Consider the following 14,328-nt stretch of genomic DNA (forward strand, 5'->3'; position numbering starts at 1 on the left):
TCTGCAGTCATATGCAGGACTGTAACTCCAAGCTAAATGATCGTTTTGGTGTATTTATCTTCCTCCGGATTTTTTCTGTGCAGTTACATTAAAGTGCTAATGCAATTGCCCTGGAGATATAAAAGTAACTACAATGGCTTGAGGGTGTTTATATACAGCAGAAGCTACGTATTCTTTAATCTGTTAAGTAAGCAAGAAGAGAGAGAGAGAGAGAGAGAGAGGGAGGGTGAAAGCCATTCAGACTCTGATTCCTATTTTTCACAATGAAACTCATGTGCTTGAGCTCGCTCACTGAGCACCAAAAATAGCTCAGCAGAAAGGGCTTTCCTTGAGCATTTCCATTATTCACATGATGCGGCACCTTACATAACGTGAAGCCTGCACGTCATCCCACCGAGTGCAGTGGACATGGATCCTAGCAGGCAAAAATTTCCACAGGGGAGAGAGTAGCACCAAGTGTTTTAAAGGCAAAGTCAGGCTGAAGATACTGATTTTTTTCCATGGACAAGTCTAGAAAGTCTTAGAAAATTGGTTGGGGGAGGGGGGTCTGAAGGAGGGATTTCAATATGATTAAAAAAGAAAATTGGTGATACTCTATGTGTACCTCTTCCCCTTTCAAAAGATGCATATACCATATTACCTTGACAGTTGCAGTGCCTTTGGGCACTTGGGGTACCAGGCAGCTCCATCTAGAGACCAGCAGTTCTCTGAAGCGCTTGACCAGGTCCTGCCATCTTTGCTTAGCAGAGTTATCCTTTGCTGCTGCAATCACTTAGTCTCAGTCCCAGCTTTTTCATTTGAAAACACCATTTGTGCTTCCCTTTGCTAATCTGCATGCATGTGAACCCCCTTGGCTGCAGCACTGTTATTTGTATTGCTCTGTGTTCCCTGCACATGGGATTAAAGCCTGCCACAGCCTCCAGCTGCAGAGTTTTTTGTTCAAGCTATAATGTATTGCTTTTAACACAAATGGTCCCAAACTTAACCCCAATTCTTGGTCACGGTAGTCACCATCACACATATAATTTAGGAAGTCAGCTTTGAGATGATGGTATGAATGGTACTGTACTGTGACTCATTTTGACTACTGATCATATAACATAATAATTACTGTTTTCAAAAAGGGATGATTGAACCTGTGTAAACAGAGTACTTCTGCTTCCCTGGAAACCCATCATTTTGAAAAACACGCAAATCTTGTTTGATTATTGTAAATCATATTTTAAAAAGAAGTTATTTTATTTCAGGTGATCTGTCACTTTGCAAATTTATATTTTAATAGAATGGAACTGTACTACATCCTGAGTGCCATCAGATGCACAGTTTCTGCAACCTTTACTTTCTCTATGCAAAAAGTAGTATCATGATATAGAGTAAACTGGCAACCTTTTCTCTCAAGTGAAGTATTTCTACTGGTGGGTGTATTTCACTGTGAGTAGGAAGGCTACAAAAATCTTTAGGGAAAACATCAAATGCTTCCTCCAACAGAAACTGCGTGGGGAAGGCAGACAGGTTGAAGTACTGATTACCTGAGGATATAGGGATTCATTCTTTACAGAAGATGGCAACAGGTCCTGATAGTACAATCTTTTCTAGTGCAATGACAGGTCAGTGGTTCAGCTGCAAATAGAATTTCTGGACCATCAGTGGTACAACCCAGACTGTTCTAGAGAAACATTAACCATTGTGATCTTTGGCTTAAGAAATCTGATGGTCTCTTAAAGTATCTGGTGCTTTCATACGATGCTCTGAGGGTTGTAGCACTAAGAAGAGTAAGACCAAGCAGAAGCAATAATGAAAGCAGTGACAGAGGTGCAGGCTTACAAAACTGAGAACAGTATTTTTCCTGTTTTGTAGATCCAGCTGCTAAAGAGGAATGCCGGTCAGGTCTGATTTAACACGCATTTTTTCTCTTCCTGGATTAGCACTGAATGATGCAGCATAAATATTCAATCACTTTTCTTTTACACCCTCTTGTCTTGACTATGTCTTTTAGATTTGCATTCACCATAAACCCTTGGTTCAGTGAGCAATACCTCAGCAAGTGAAGCTCCCTGCTTGTGGGGACCACAGGCTATGTTGCTACGCGCTCCTCCACACATAAACCTCCTCCTCCTGAGCCCCAAAGTACTAAGCTGCAGCTATTGTAGCATTGCTCCAGGAACCTCTGTCTTGGTATGTCTCCTCTTGTTCACCTCTCAAGTGCACATAATTTCTGTGGTGGGAGTTATCTCCAGGGGATATCAATGCCGGCACAGCTTCAGCTCTCAGGCTCTGCACAGAAAATACCGCAGCGATGTGGCCCCTCTGTGTGTTGCCCTGGCCACATCTGCAATACGCAGTATTCAAACATAGAAAGGAGAATTCTGCAAGCTTTCCTCAGAGAGAGCATAACAGGGCCTTAGATAAGCCTTAGCTGGATGACTAGCAGTCTGTGACCGATAAGACATGCAGGGCTGAGTACTTACTTGGACTGGTTTTGTGGTTGTATGGCATCAGCCTTCCAGTGGTAGCGTAGCACTATTGATCGTATCTTCTAGGGAGACCCTGATTTTTTTTTCTTTTTATGTTCAGTTTTGTATATGTGCAAACATAAACATTATTTCTTCAAGAGAAAGTCTCCAGAAATGAAGGTTCGCTTCTACTGCTTGATACTGTAGCTCTGAAAGTGAACAATTGATTGCCCTGCAAACCCTCTATCCTAAATTTGGGTAGCATGAACTGTGGGTTGTGCTTTGATTTTTGAAAGCTTCTAATTCCCTTTACTGTGTACAAAATCCACTGAAATCATCTGCATCTTGTAATCATATAACTTTACAGAGCTTGATCAAAGTCAGGGGCCCATTACTGCTCAAAAAGCTGCTCAGGCAATGTTTTTGTTCTGGGAAATCAGGCCCTGAAAGATTTAAATCCTGGTGCCATTTTATTTAAATGAATACATTTCATTTCTCAGCCACCAGTAGCAAGCAGCGAGCTGCACACTGAGCTTATTTCTCTCTCCACCACTGATTTTATTACCTCCACAACTCACCCATAATCTGGATCTATCAGCTGCTATCATATTGCTTCTGATCTGCAGCATGTTACACTGTGTAAAAGATTTCAGCCCCATGGCTCTTCTCCAAACAAATAAAACCCAAATGAAATACACTTTTTCATTCATATGCTATTCATACTGCACTAAACAGGGCTCAGGACATCACGAGGAGGAACACTGCAGGTTGACAGTTCAGGAAGAAATACCATACCAATACAAATGCATTTCATTATACACACAAGCTCTTGTTTTGGATGTGCTCATCTGAAAGATGACACATCATGGGATTTGCTGTCTCTGGGCATTTCCTCTGCTCCTGTGCCCTCGTTCACCCTATATTTATGGAGGACCAGGCTACCAAACATACATGCACTTTCCCTGGGAGCTTAGGAATGGGGGGATTGCACAAGCCATTCATGGAAAAAAGCAAGCGTAAGGGTGGACCACAAGAACGTACAACATGAAACTGCTGTTCATGCTGGGGACAGTACTGTGTCTCTAGTGGGGACATTCAGCAAAGAGAATGCAAGAGACTACGAGTGATGCCATCAAAATCATCCATGTTGCTGATTTATGACATCACTGCACATACTGAAACTGTCTCTTGCTTTCTCTTTCTCACTACAGTTTTACCCTCAAACTTGAATTGCCGATCTGATTCACTGTCCCGTAAGCTGATGACTCTTTGTTCCGCAAGCCATTCACGCGCCGCACGGACTCGACGCTTTCATTCCCAACAGGCATAGTCTGTGCCTGTCCCCAGAGTGTCAGCATAGACAGCAGCAGCAAGAATGAGAACAGCACAGTGGTAGCACGACGACACACATACACAACACGCAAAGAGAAGAATGGCTCAGTTAGAGAAGACCGTCATGCAAAACAACATGAATCACTTTCAAGGCAAAATAAACTGAGAAAACCGTGAGAGACAAACTCAAGTAAAAGAGATGCAGAAAACACCTCCTGTAGAGATGGCCTCATTAACCTTAGTCCCTATTTTGAAATCCGTGCAACGAGATTCATGGGAAAAGTGAAAGCAAGCCTGTGCAAATGGATGGGTGCCTCTTAGTCCTGCAGAATCTCTCCTTGTATTTAATCAGAGCATCACCCATTTTGCAAAGACACCGTGTACCTACTGGCTTAGGATAATCACAGGTCTTCCAGTGATTTGGGTTTAAACAACTTTCTTTTAATAGTCACCAGAATAACTATTCTCACAGCAGACAAATGATCAAATGGACCAAAAACCTCTTAATTTTTCAGTAATGCCACTGGATGCTGCTACTTATCAATGTTGGCTTCTCGCCTACTTGTTCTTCTCTAAAGGAGACATCGTATCCAATGCTGAAATTACAGACCTCATACAGCATCTTCTGCTGCTTCCATGCTGGTTTTGGAAACAAAGGCTTCCAGTGACAGTGCATCTGGCATGTGTGCCTGCAGATGGGCAAGCATTTTTGCTCTCTCCTGTAATCTAATTTTAACGGGAATCCCAATTCACCTGACCATCATATTAAACCAGAGAACAGCACTGGATTTCTTCCCAGAGCATCCATCAAATACTACATTAGCTGCAGAGCATTTATTAGACGGACCTGTCAAAACACAAATGCCCTGTGCCATTGTTGTCATCCCTCTTGTAAAGGAAACAATTATTTGTGGCTTGAAGCACTCACGCAGCTCAAGCAAATATTTACTTCACGTAGCAAATGCATATGTACAGCATAAACCTGAATGTTTCTACTGATACTGAAAGCCAATGACACAGAGGAAGAATAAAGCCTTTATAGTTGTGGGAACGATCATAACTGAACTAAGATTAAATTTAACATCTATTCTTGTCTTTCCATTTTCCAAAGAAAAAAATCAGAAAAGGTGAACAGACTTCCCAAAAATATTTCCATGCTGACATCTAGGTGAAAAACAAGCCCCTCTCCTACATTTAAGTCACTGGTATAAAATGATATAATAACAATACTCACAAATGGGCCCTTTGCTAAAAAATCTGAAGTTAGCATCAGTAACAAACTGTGAAATATTAGTGTGGAAAGGGATTTGTCCTAATCCTTCTCTTTTTTAAAGTGGCCCTGTTTACTGGTTTCAACTGGGAAAGACACCAGTTGCCAGTGGTTTAGAAGTGAGGGCAGAACTGCCAATCATGCTGCAGCAGGCTACCCTAAATAATCTCCCTTTTAATCATGCCTAATGAAGGTAGCACCAGAAAAGACAGGTCTTGAGCCTGTGCTGATGATGGCAAGGAAATAATATCAGTGCTCTATGTCGTTGCTTTCAACTGTTCCCCATGTGCTGGAGGGTGCCACCCAGTATCACAGTATTAGTAAAGATGCAGGGCTCAGCAATTGCAAGGGGAGAATAAAATCCTTGGATTCAGGGACCAATCAACTGGCATTTATTGATAACTTCACAAGCTGCGAATAAACCCAGTGCCCAGCTGGGTTCTCGTCTCTTTATCAAGGAGTAAATCACTCAAAAGGAAACTTTGGAATTAGACTCTCCTGCAAGGGTAAGAACTGAGGTGAGAAATTAGGCGCAGGTCAGCGTGCTGTCACACCAGACTGATTCCCTCCAAGTAAAGAACAGCCGTACCTTGTTCTGTCGCCTTTGCCTTCTCCGGAGCCTCAGAAACTCCTTGTGCTGCCGTGAAACAAAGTTGACTGCTGCATATTCCAGTAATGCAGCAAAGACAAAGAGAAGGCACACGGCCATCCAGATGTCGATAGCTTTTACATAGGAGACCTAGAAGGAAACAGGTAGTTTTTTATATCTTAAACTTCTTTGTAAACTGAAGATGATGTGAAAAAAAAACCCCACATTTCTGCACAGCATTACTTCCAGTTGTTCAGTGACGGGGGTTTTTTCTCATTTTTATTTGTTAGTTTATTGGCTTATAATAAATGAATAAATAATCCAAGTATTAATAGAAATGCTTTTTCACAAAGAATACACAAATTATGGACTACTGCCTTTAGGAAAAGATTTATGATTAGTGTAATAAAATATAAGTGCTCTTATAGTCATAATCACTGCTTATGAGAAAGAATACAAATGCAGAGTGTGAGATAAAACTTACTGAAAAACAACTCTAGAAAGTTTATAGTTATCATTTTTTTCATCTTTTATGAACAAATTACCATATTGATTAATTAGCTGTGTTTGGTATCCATAACCTCAAATTAAACTCAGTAAACTATGTATTAGTTCATATGTCTTTACTAATATATGTGTTATTAAATATTCAAGCCTAGTTGCTTGACCTTTATCCAACAACTCTGCAAAAAAAAATAAATCTTCATAGATATTATCTACTACAAATACCCAAATACCAGATGCCTCTGTTCCAGTAAAAGCCTATTTGTATTTGAGTTGACTGGTCTGCAATAAAATCAGATATATTACAACATTGCAATGCCACGAGATTTTTATTGTATTACCCACAGTGGGCCAAACAGTAGCCAATTAATGAGCTATACACTATGAATATGAAAGGTACATTGCTCTCTATAGCTGTATTCAGTCTGCTTTTCTTTGTAGTCTTGCAGTTTTTAAGCAGAGATCTTAACGATTAGGCAACAGCAGGCTGTCTCTCTTGTTTATCAGGTATTACATCCAGGCTGGAATTAAAATCATCTGACTTTTAATGTCTACAATGTACATATGAGCTAGTTGCCTAAGTACTTTGACACAAATAAATCATGGAATGAAGAATAACAGGCATTTCTAGGATGCAGTGCATCTGAACTGATTTAGACGCCTTCTCTAGGGTGAGACGAATGTCACCAAAATAGTGCTGCTTCATCTTCATGTCACAGAATCACAAGGTTGGAAAAGACCTTTAAGATCATCAAGTCCAACAATTCCCATCCTATGCTAAACCATATCCCTCAGTACCTCATCTACACTTTTTTTAAACACATCCAGGGATGGTGACTCAACCACCTCCCTGGGCAGTGAAAAGAAATGTAAAGATGAGCTTACAACCAGACAACGAAACGTCTGTAGAGAGGAGCTTAGAATCACTAAGCATAGACACATGGGGCTTTACTCTAGAGAAAAGCATAACATATTGACACATCAGGTACCTAGTCTCCATTTGCTAATTTGGCAGAGCAAAAATCTCCACTAACAGACTAAACAGACCTCTGGAGATGTCTCAGATACCCAAGGTCATCTTAAATGGCACCACAAAGCAAGTGAATCAAGATAAGCAAAATGGATAATACCTAAAACTTGAAAAATTACAATCAAAACTATTTAAAATCTGAATATCTTAATATCTGAATATCTGTAACATCTGAATATCATAGGCTGCCCAGGGGGGTTGTGGAGTCTCCATCTCTGGAGATACTCAAGGCCCATCTGGACACCTGCCTCTGCGATCTGTCCTAGGGAACCTGCTTTGGCAGGGGAGTTGGACTTGATGGTCTCTGGAGGTCCCTTCCAACCCCTACAATTCTGTGATTCTGTGAACAATACACTGCAGGCCATAAACGTCGATTCAGTCAAAACACACAGTGGACTGAAAAGAGCAGAAAAGGATGTGCTGTGCATCTGACACTCTAACATTTAGGAGACCCAGTCACCACCTTGGAAAACTCTGTCTTTACTTTTTTCTCACACTGTACAAAATGACCTTGCTTTTATGGTCATAGATACCATTTCATGACGGAGGGAAGCACACCTGTTTCAGTAGATCTTGCCCATATTTACAGTGTACTTGGATAGCATCACTTCTCAAAGTCTGTAGAACATTTTTTGTTAACACCGAGCAGAGTATATGTGCTTCAGCAAGCAATAGTAACAGAGGAACTGGCATTTAAAGCATGGTAGAAAGGATACAGAACTCCATCCTGCAGATCCCAAACACTGAGCAGGACATTTTAGAGGACCCAAGCACTGTTGTTCAGCTTGCATCACTGGAGCATGCATCTGAGGCAGCTCCTCACTGCAATGCCCACAAAACCACATGTGTGGGCTAAGATGGAAGAGGAGGATTTAGCAGGATAAGGTAACACTACGAATCTGGGCCTTGCAATTAGATACACAGCTGGTATGCATTTCTCTCTCCCACACCTAAAAAAGCCTTATAAGGTACATGTCTACTGAGCAGTTATGAAGACCAGTGAAAACTCAGCAATGTCCCAGACACTCGGTGCCACAGGCTGAAGCCCAGTAGGAACCAAGTCAGTGTAATTTCTGTAAAATTCAGCTGAGTTTAGATTGTTTGTTACCTTCCTTGAAGGGATAGCTTGTTTTCCTTTACAGATGCCCTCAGGAGATGTATTAGATGTGCATAAACAGCTGGACTGTGCTTCCAGAGGCAGCACAATGCAGGGAGCCGAAGCCACAAGAATCAGCATTTCTGACTCTGAAAATCCTGTCCTGGTGGGCTTAAAGCAGGGAGGGCAAAATAATAAAGGAAGTCCTGAGTTAGCCTTCCTGCCACTTAGAGAGTGATGCCATAAATGGTACCCCCACAACTGCTGAGCCAGCTGGTTTATTTTAACATCAGCCTGCTGGGCTGAAATCAGAGGATCACAATATACTTGGCAGGTATGTAGCTTGTTTTATTGTTTAGCCATTGCCATACCATAGCACAGCTTTAAATGAGAAAAGAGAAAGTAATTGCTTCCAACAACACATCAAAAATAAATGGAAAATTCCTACAATGAGTGAAAGCTGACCCCTTCCTCTTCAAATCACTTTCTGTTATTTTAGTTATGTGCCCCCAGTATGTACAGAATTAGGCAGCTAAAAACCTAAAAGTCCATGCAATTTTCTGAAGCCAGGCTTTTGGGTTTTTTTAGCCACTGCTATGCATGGGAAATGATGTGGATTTATTATACCAAGACTAGGAGGGCTTCACCTGGTGCACATTTCCAAGGAAGTCCTGAAGCAAGTGCCCAGATTTCAGACCAGCACTTTTGTAACTAAAGCATGCAATGCAAGGTTTCTGTGGATTTTAGTGTTTCTGGTTTTAACCCATGTCTTCCTTCAACTAGGAAATGGTCACATCTACTAGATTGTAGACTGATCTGAAGCGGACGGACCTCTCTCTCAACCACTCCTGCTGAAACACTTTGTGAGAAAACATATTGGTTTGGGGACTGGGAACAGCGTCCTCTTCCTAGATGCAAATCTTGAGCAGTGGAGTGTGAAGTCATGTCTCTTTCTCTGTCCCCCAAACACAGGGGGACTGAGGAGGCCTTATCACAGACCATTTCATGGTCTTTGAACAATTTCTGCAGTAAGATGAGCAAAAATGGATGTGAATTCCATCTGCACATTCCAGGAGAGTGCTATTACCACTTGCCAACCTGATGCTGTAGCTTCTTACTGCAATATCTCACACATCAATGAAATGCCTTTTTCTAGGAGCTCCTCAGCCATTTCCCACTTATCTCCACAGGAAACTCTCCACTGAACAGCCTAGTGTGCATCTCATTCCTAGGTGCTTATTTCTCCTTTGCAGTGTACAAGGAACCTTTCACATGTAATTTTCAGTTAAAAATATTGCTAACTGAGATACTTATAGGGGCTGAGGTCTGCAAAACTGAGTACTTTGTGATATAATAGGCATATCCATTGCTTAGGAGGTTCTTCCACTAAACTAAAAGACACGGTCACCAGGTATTTTTTTTCCTCTAGCTCACAAGAGAGAATGGCTGCAAGTTGCACCAGGTGAGGTTCAGGTTAGAAATTCGGAGAATTTTCTTCTCAGAAAGAGTGGTTACGCATTGGAACAGGTTGCCAAGGGAGGTGGTGGAGTCACCATCCCTCAAGGTGTTTAAGGAAAGGTTGGATGAGCTACTAAGGGACATGGTTTAGTTAGTAATATAGGTGGTAGGGAGATGGTTGGACTAGACAGTCGTGGAGGTCTTTTCCAACCTTTATGATTCTATGAAAACTCATATGTTTGCTCATCTAAAAGGCTTACACCACTTGCTTTGGTAAAAGACTCATCAAACAATACTGTATCTGCAGTTTCCTTAACTACCATGTCCATATAGACCCTGATTTTTTGAGGTTTCATCTCACATAGCTTAAAACGTCTTATATGCATGCAGGGGTCTTTTTTAATTAACGGTAAGAAACAAGCATTTTTAGGACAAAATGCATCTAAGTGGAAGGTAGATACTATAGTTAATCAAACTGTACCCTAAAAATGTCAGTATCTCATTTTTGACCAAGACTGAAGTTTTGGATGGCTATTTCAGGTAGATATCTGCCTGATACAGGCCTACGTTGGTTATAAACAGTCTGTGAGTCATCACTATTAGTTAGTGCCTTGATATCATCCTATACAGAATACAGCAGGATAACATGTCACACTCACAAGCCTATGTAATAGAGGCTGTTCCCTCAGCATTTGCCAACTTTCCCACAGTTTCCCTTGCAGCACAGAATGCAAGGTGTGCAGTAATGCTGGGAGTTCAGAGTAAACATTGCCAAGCTACCAAGTATAAAAGGAAAAAGTGGTAATGACTGGTGTTTTTTCAAAGGTGGACCTTGTAGAACTTTCTCTGAAGAGCCTGCAACCCCGACAACACACTGGCTCCGTTTATTTTGCCATACTTTTAGAAGTGGATGTTTGCAAACTCTGCCTTGGTTGTCATTATCATGTTCTGAAAGCATGGTAAGATTTTCTTGCCCTTTTCTTTCTTTAAATAGCTGCTCTGCTTTTTACTGCATGTTGCAGAGCTTCCTCTCTAATGTTGTTTTGGGGGAAGGGGATTTAATGGCTCCCACCAATAAAACAATAAATTATATCAATTTTTCAGATGCTTCGTAAATGTTTTAGGGCCAGCTAATGAGGGAAAGTTTTCAGAGAGCTGCTTGCACCTAGAGCCAGGTTAGTAAGACTGAGCACAGTGAATGTGACAAAGCAGCTCCTTTCCCTTTATACTCCTCCTCTTTGGATGGGGCTTTGAGCAACCTGATCTAGTTGAGGGTGTCCCTGACCATGGCAGAGATGTTGGAACTAGATGGTCTTTGAGGTCCCTTCCAACCCAAAACTGTTTTCTGTTACTTGGCCATGCCCATTATGTAAATAAAAGACCAGTCTGTACAGAACTCTGTTGCATCACTGACTCCAGTGAAGTTCCTGGAACTGAAAGTCCAAAAAGGATTGCACTGCTCATGAAAGCCTTGCAAAGATTAAGTTTTCCACTTCTCCATCTCTTTTTATTTTAGCACTGTGACTCTCTCACAGCTTGTGCGTACCTTTTGGCATATTGCCATGTGTCACCACCAGAACAAAGCGTGCTTTTGTGGAGACAAGCCAGGGGAAAACATGGTCATGGGTCCTGCAGTATCCATGAGCAGCTGTCATTTGTTGACATTTGTGAATCCACCCAAATGTGAGCTCTATTTCTGCTACAGCACCAGCCTCAAGAGACTCCAGACAACTGCTTTGTCTCTGATTCAGTTGAACTGGTGCAAAATGGAAATAAAGACACATCCATTCTCTCCCAGAGCTCTGCTTTTTGAAAAAAAATCTTCGATATGCAGTCTAAGGTGCTCAGCCAGAGTTGAAAAATACGTATTCCTTTATTGTGATTGATAGGATATAATGAAAAAATACCTTTGACTTGAGACATGAATCCTCAAACCTCTGCTTTTGCACAATGCAACACTCTAGGCAAGATTTATTTAAAGAAGAAAATTTTCAGCCACTGTGACAATTTGAAATTAATTTATCCTATGCATTAAAAGATTCTCTTTGTAAAATAATTCAGAATTCTTTTCAGATTGGGAATACGGAAAAGTAACATTTTAAATCAAAACAGAAACAAAAGTTATATAAAACTGTCTTGTAGTACAACATTGATTTTGCATCAAATTGCACCTCATATTTTTAAACCAAAACACTTACAGGAAATTCTTTTATCATAAAACTCACTGCTCCCTTCCTCTCTCCCCCCTCCCCCTCCCAAAATCTTGAATTCATAAAGAAATTGATAGTTCTTTCCTGCATATCAGCTTTATATAGCTGAAGCTGAAAACACCAATCCTGGTTTCACCACAATTTCCAGGCAGAGACATTTCTGAATGAAGAATATGCTAATATGCTGTCAGCTGCTATTACAAGGAAAGTATCTTCTTTTTGTCTCACTCTTACTCTGGACCTTTCTTGCCACCTGAGAGTCTCACCCCATGAAGGATCATAATACTAAAGCAAATTCATATCAGAAAATGTAAATTACTTTCCCAGCCCTAAACCCTCAGTCATTCTATACTTATTTAGATTCCATCTGAAAGTATCCACCTAGCTCACGAGTAGTTCCAGTCACCCAAAATTGCCTTTTGCTGTGAATAAACTATTCATCCAAAATTTTTTGCTCTATTTCTATCACTGGTTCTGCCAAGTCATGAGATACTAAACCTCCCACCCACTGCTGATGCAGAATTAAACGCTGACTCTATTCAAACCAGAAAAAAGTATGGAAAACATTTACTTTTGTTTTTCCTTCAGACATGAGGGAAAAATTTCTTCAGGTGTTTGAAGAAGACCAGGGAATCAAGCTATTTACAAAGATGCTCAGAGAGGGGCCCCTGGAGCAAGATGCTCTCCATCTTTAGAGTGGTGCTGGCCCCCAAGAAGCCACAGCTGTTATCCAACACTTGGTGAACCTCTGCAACGCGTGGCTAGCACCTGGTTCAGGTGACACAAGAGAGTGCTTTAGTACCTCCTGCAGGATGTGGAAAAGGGAGGACAGAACAGCTACTGCACAACGGAGACTGGCTTTTCTTTAAATATTCTATATATGTTATGCAACCACATATTCTACATAATTACAAAAAAAAAAAAGAGTAAGCCTGTGTACCACATAAAGGAAATGCATTCTAGAGAAGCAATAAAATATGTCTTTTTAGCATGCACTGTGCCTATTCATACTTTATGACCTTTCTTCTCAAACGGCGTATTTCCACCTTTGAAACATGTAATCCCACAAGTACAGCGCCGGTTATCGGATCGGTGAAGCCGAGGCTGCTTTTTTTCCCCCTCCCAAGGGCGTGTGAAGCCTTTGGCATGTTCATCATGTGTCATTTTGTGCAATCATACGGCGCAGTTCCCTTTTATTTCCCATTCCTGACAATTCATTCTTTCTATACAGGACATTTAGACTGGGTGTATTATTTCTACCTCAAAAGTCCTTGAATTCCTTGAAAAGAGTGTGACTGGTTTTCAGACAAAAAAATAAATCTGAGCAATAGCTTAAGGCATTTTTTACCAACCAAGTAGGTAAAACAAAGAGAAAACGAAGGCTTGTGCCTTGGACAGATCACCCTGTTGGTTCTCAGCTTGAGAGCCAACTGGGTGTTTTTATTGGGCCGTGATAATGCAGGGGTGGGCAGACCTCTGCTACTGGGAATAAAGTAACACTAATTGAAGTTGTAACCAGGGTCAAAAGCCCAGGTTTGCAAACAGGCAGTCAACTGTGCGCTGTATCACTTTTCACTAAGATGACAATAAAGTGGAAATGTCTCTTGTACCTAGGCCAGTTCAAGTCTATCTCAGGCCACTACAGAAATGGTTAACAACATGGCACAAAAGGGAAATGCTGAATTATTTGGAAACAGGAGGTTCTGGTGACCCTCCCCAAGACCTGCTTTGCGTTCATGCCCTGTAAACAAGGGCAGGGTGGAACTGGGAATGAGCAGAACCTCATCAGCTTGTGCAAAGTTTGGGGACATGAATGGACCAAATAATAACGGGACCAGATATTTCTGTCTGATTGTCTCTTTTTAGCCCACTGCAGAAAAAAAGGTTTGGGGAAGAATCAAAACTATGAAAGAGAGAGAAAGCAAAAAATACAAATTGTTCTTTTCATTAATTAGGATTTTGGTATCCACCAGGGCACTGCTGACTTTTCTCATTGCCCTAATCCTGAAAGAAACAGTGAACAAGAAAAGGTTGGAGATCACCACCGCTCCCACCACCTCAGCCACATCCTCAACACTACATGCAAACAGGAAATTGCAATTGCTCTCCAATCTCCTGCTTCTCTGTCCCCTTTTGGTAAAATGTCTGGCTTAATGGGCCAACAAAATCATGCTCTGCCATAGTGTTGTACACCAAGAGACAGCAAACCCCACCCCAAACCAATATCACAACCAGAGGTGATACAGTGCTGTCTGACCTCAGACAATCCAGTAAGACCCATCACTAACGTTCTGCACACCTCTGGTCTTTTCCTTGGTCCCACTTTTTGTTTTGCTTTCAATAAATTGGTCTTGCATAAGAGGTCACAACTATTGACCAAGTCTTT

At 41.2% G+C, this 14,328-nt stretch overlaps 1 protein-coding gene across 2 annotated transcripts in view; it reads right to left on the reverse strand.

Annotated features, from left to right (window-relative positions):
* GLRA2 (glycine receptor alpha 2) overlaps positions 1-14,328 on the reverse strand; it is a gene marked incomplete at both ends in the record, with an annotated part of 128,422 nt that overhangs the window by 25,224 nt on the left and 88,870 nt on the right. For both annotated transcript variants that reach the window (XM_084270246.1, XM_084270247.1), the window contains one exon: positions 5,645-5,794. In XM_084270246.1, coding sequence (XP_084126372.1) covers positions 5,645-5,794 — 150 coding nt within the window. The remainder of the gene's footprint in view (positions 1-5,644; positions 5,795-14,328) is intronic.

The sequence above is a fragment of the Gallinula chloropus genome (genome assembly GCF_964237585.1).
Source record: "Gallinula chloropus genome assembly, chromosome: 1".
In the NCBI taxonomy this organism is placed as follows: Eukaryota; Metazoa; Chordata; class Aves; order Gruiformes; family Rallidae; genus Gallinula; species Gallinula chloropus.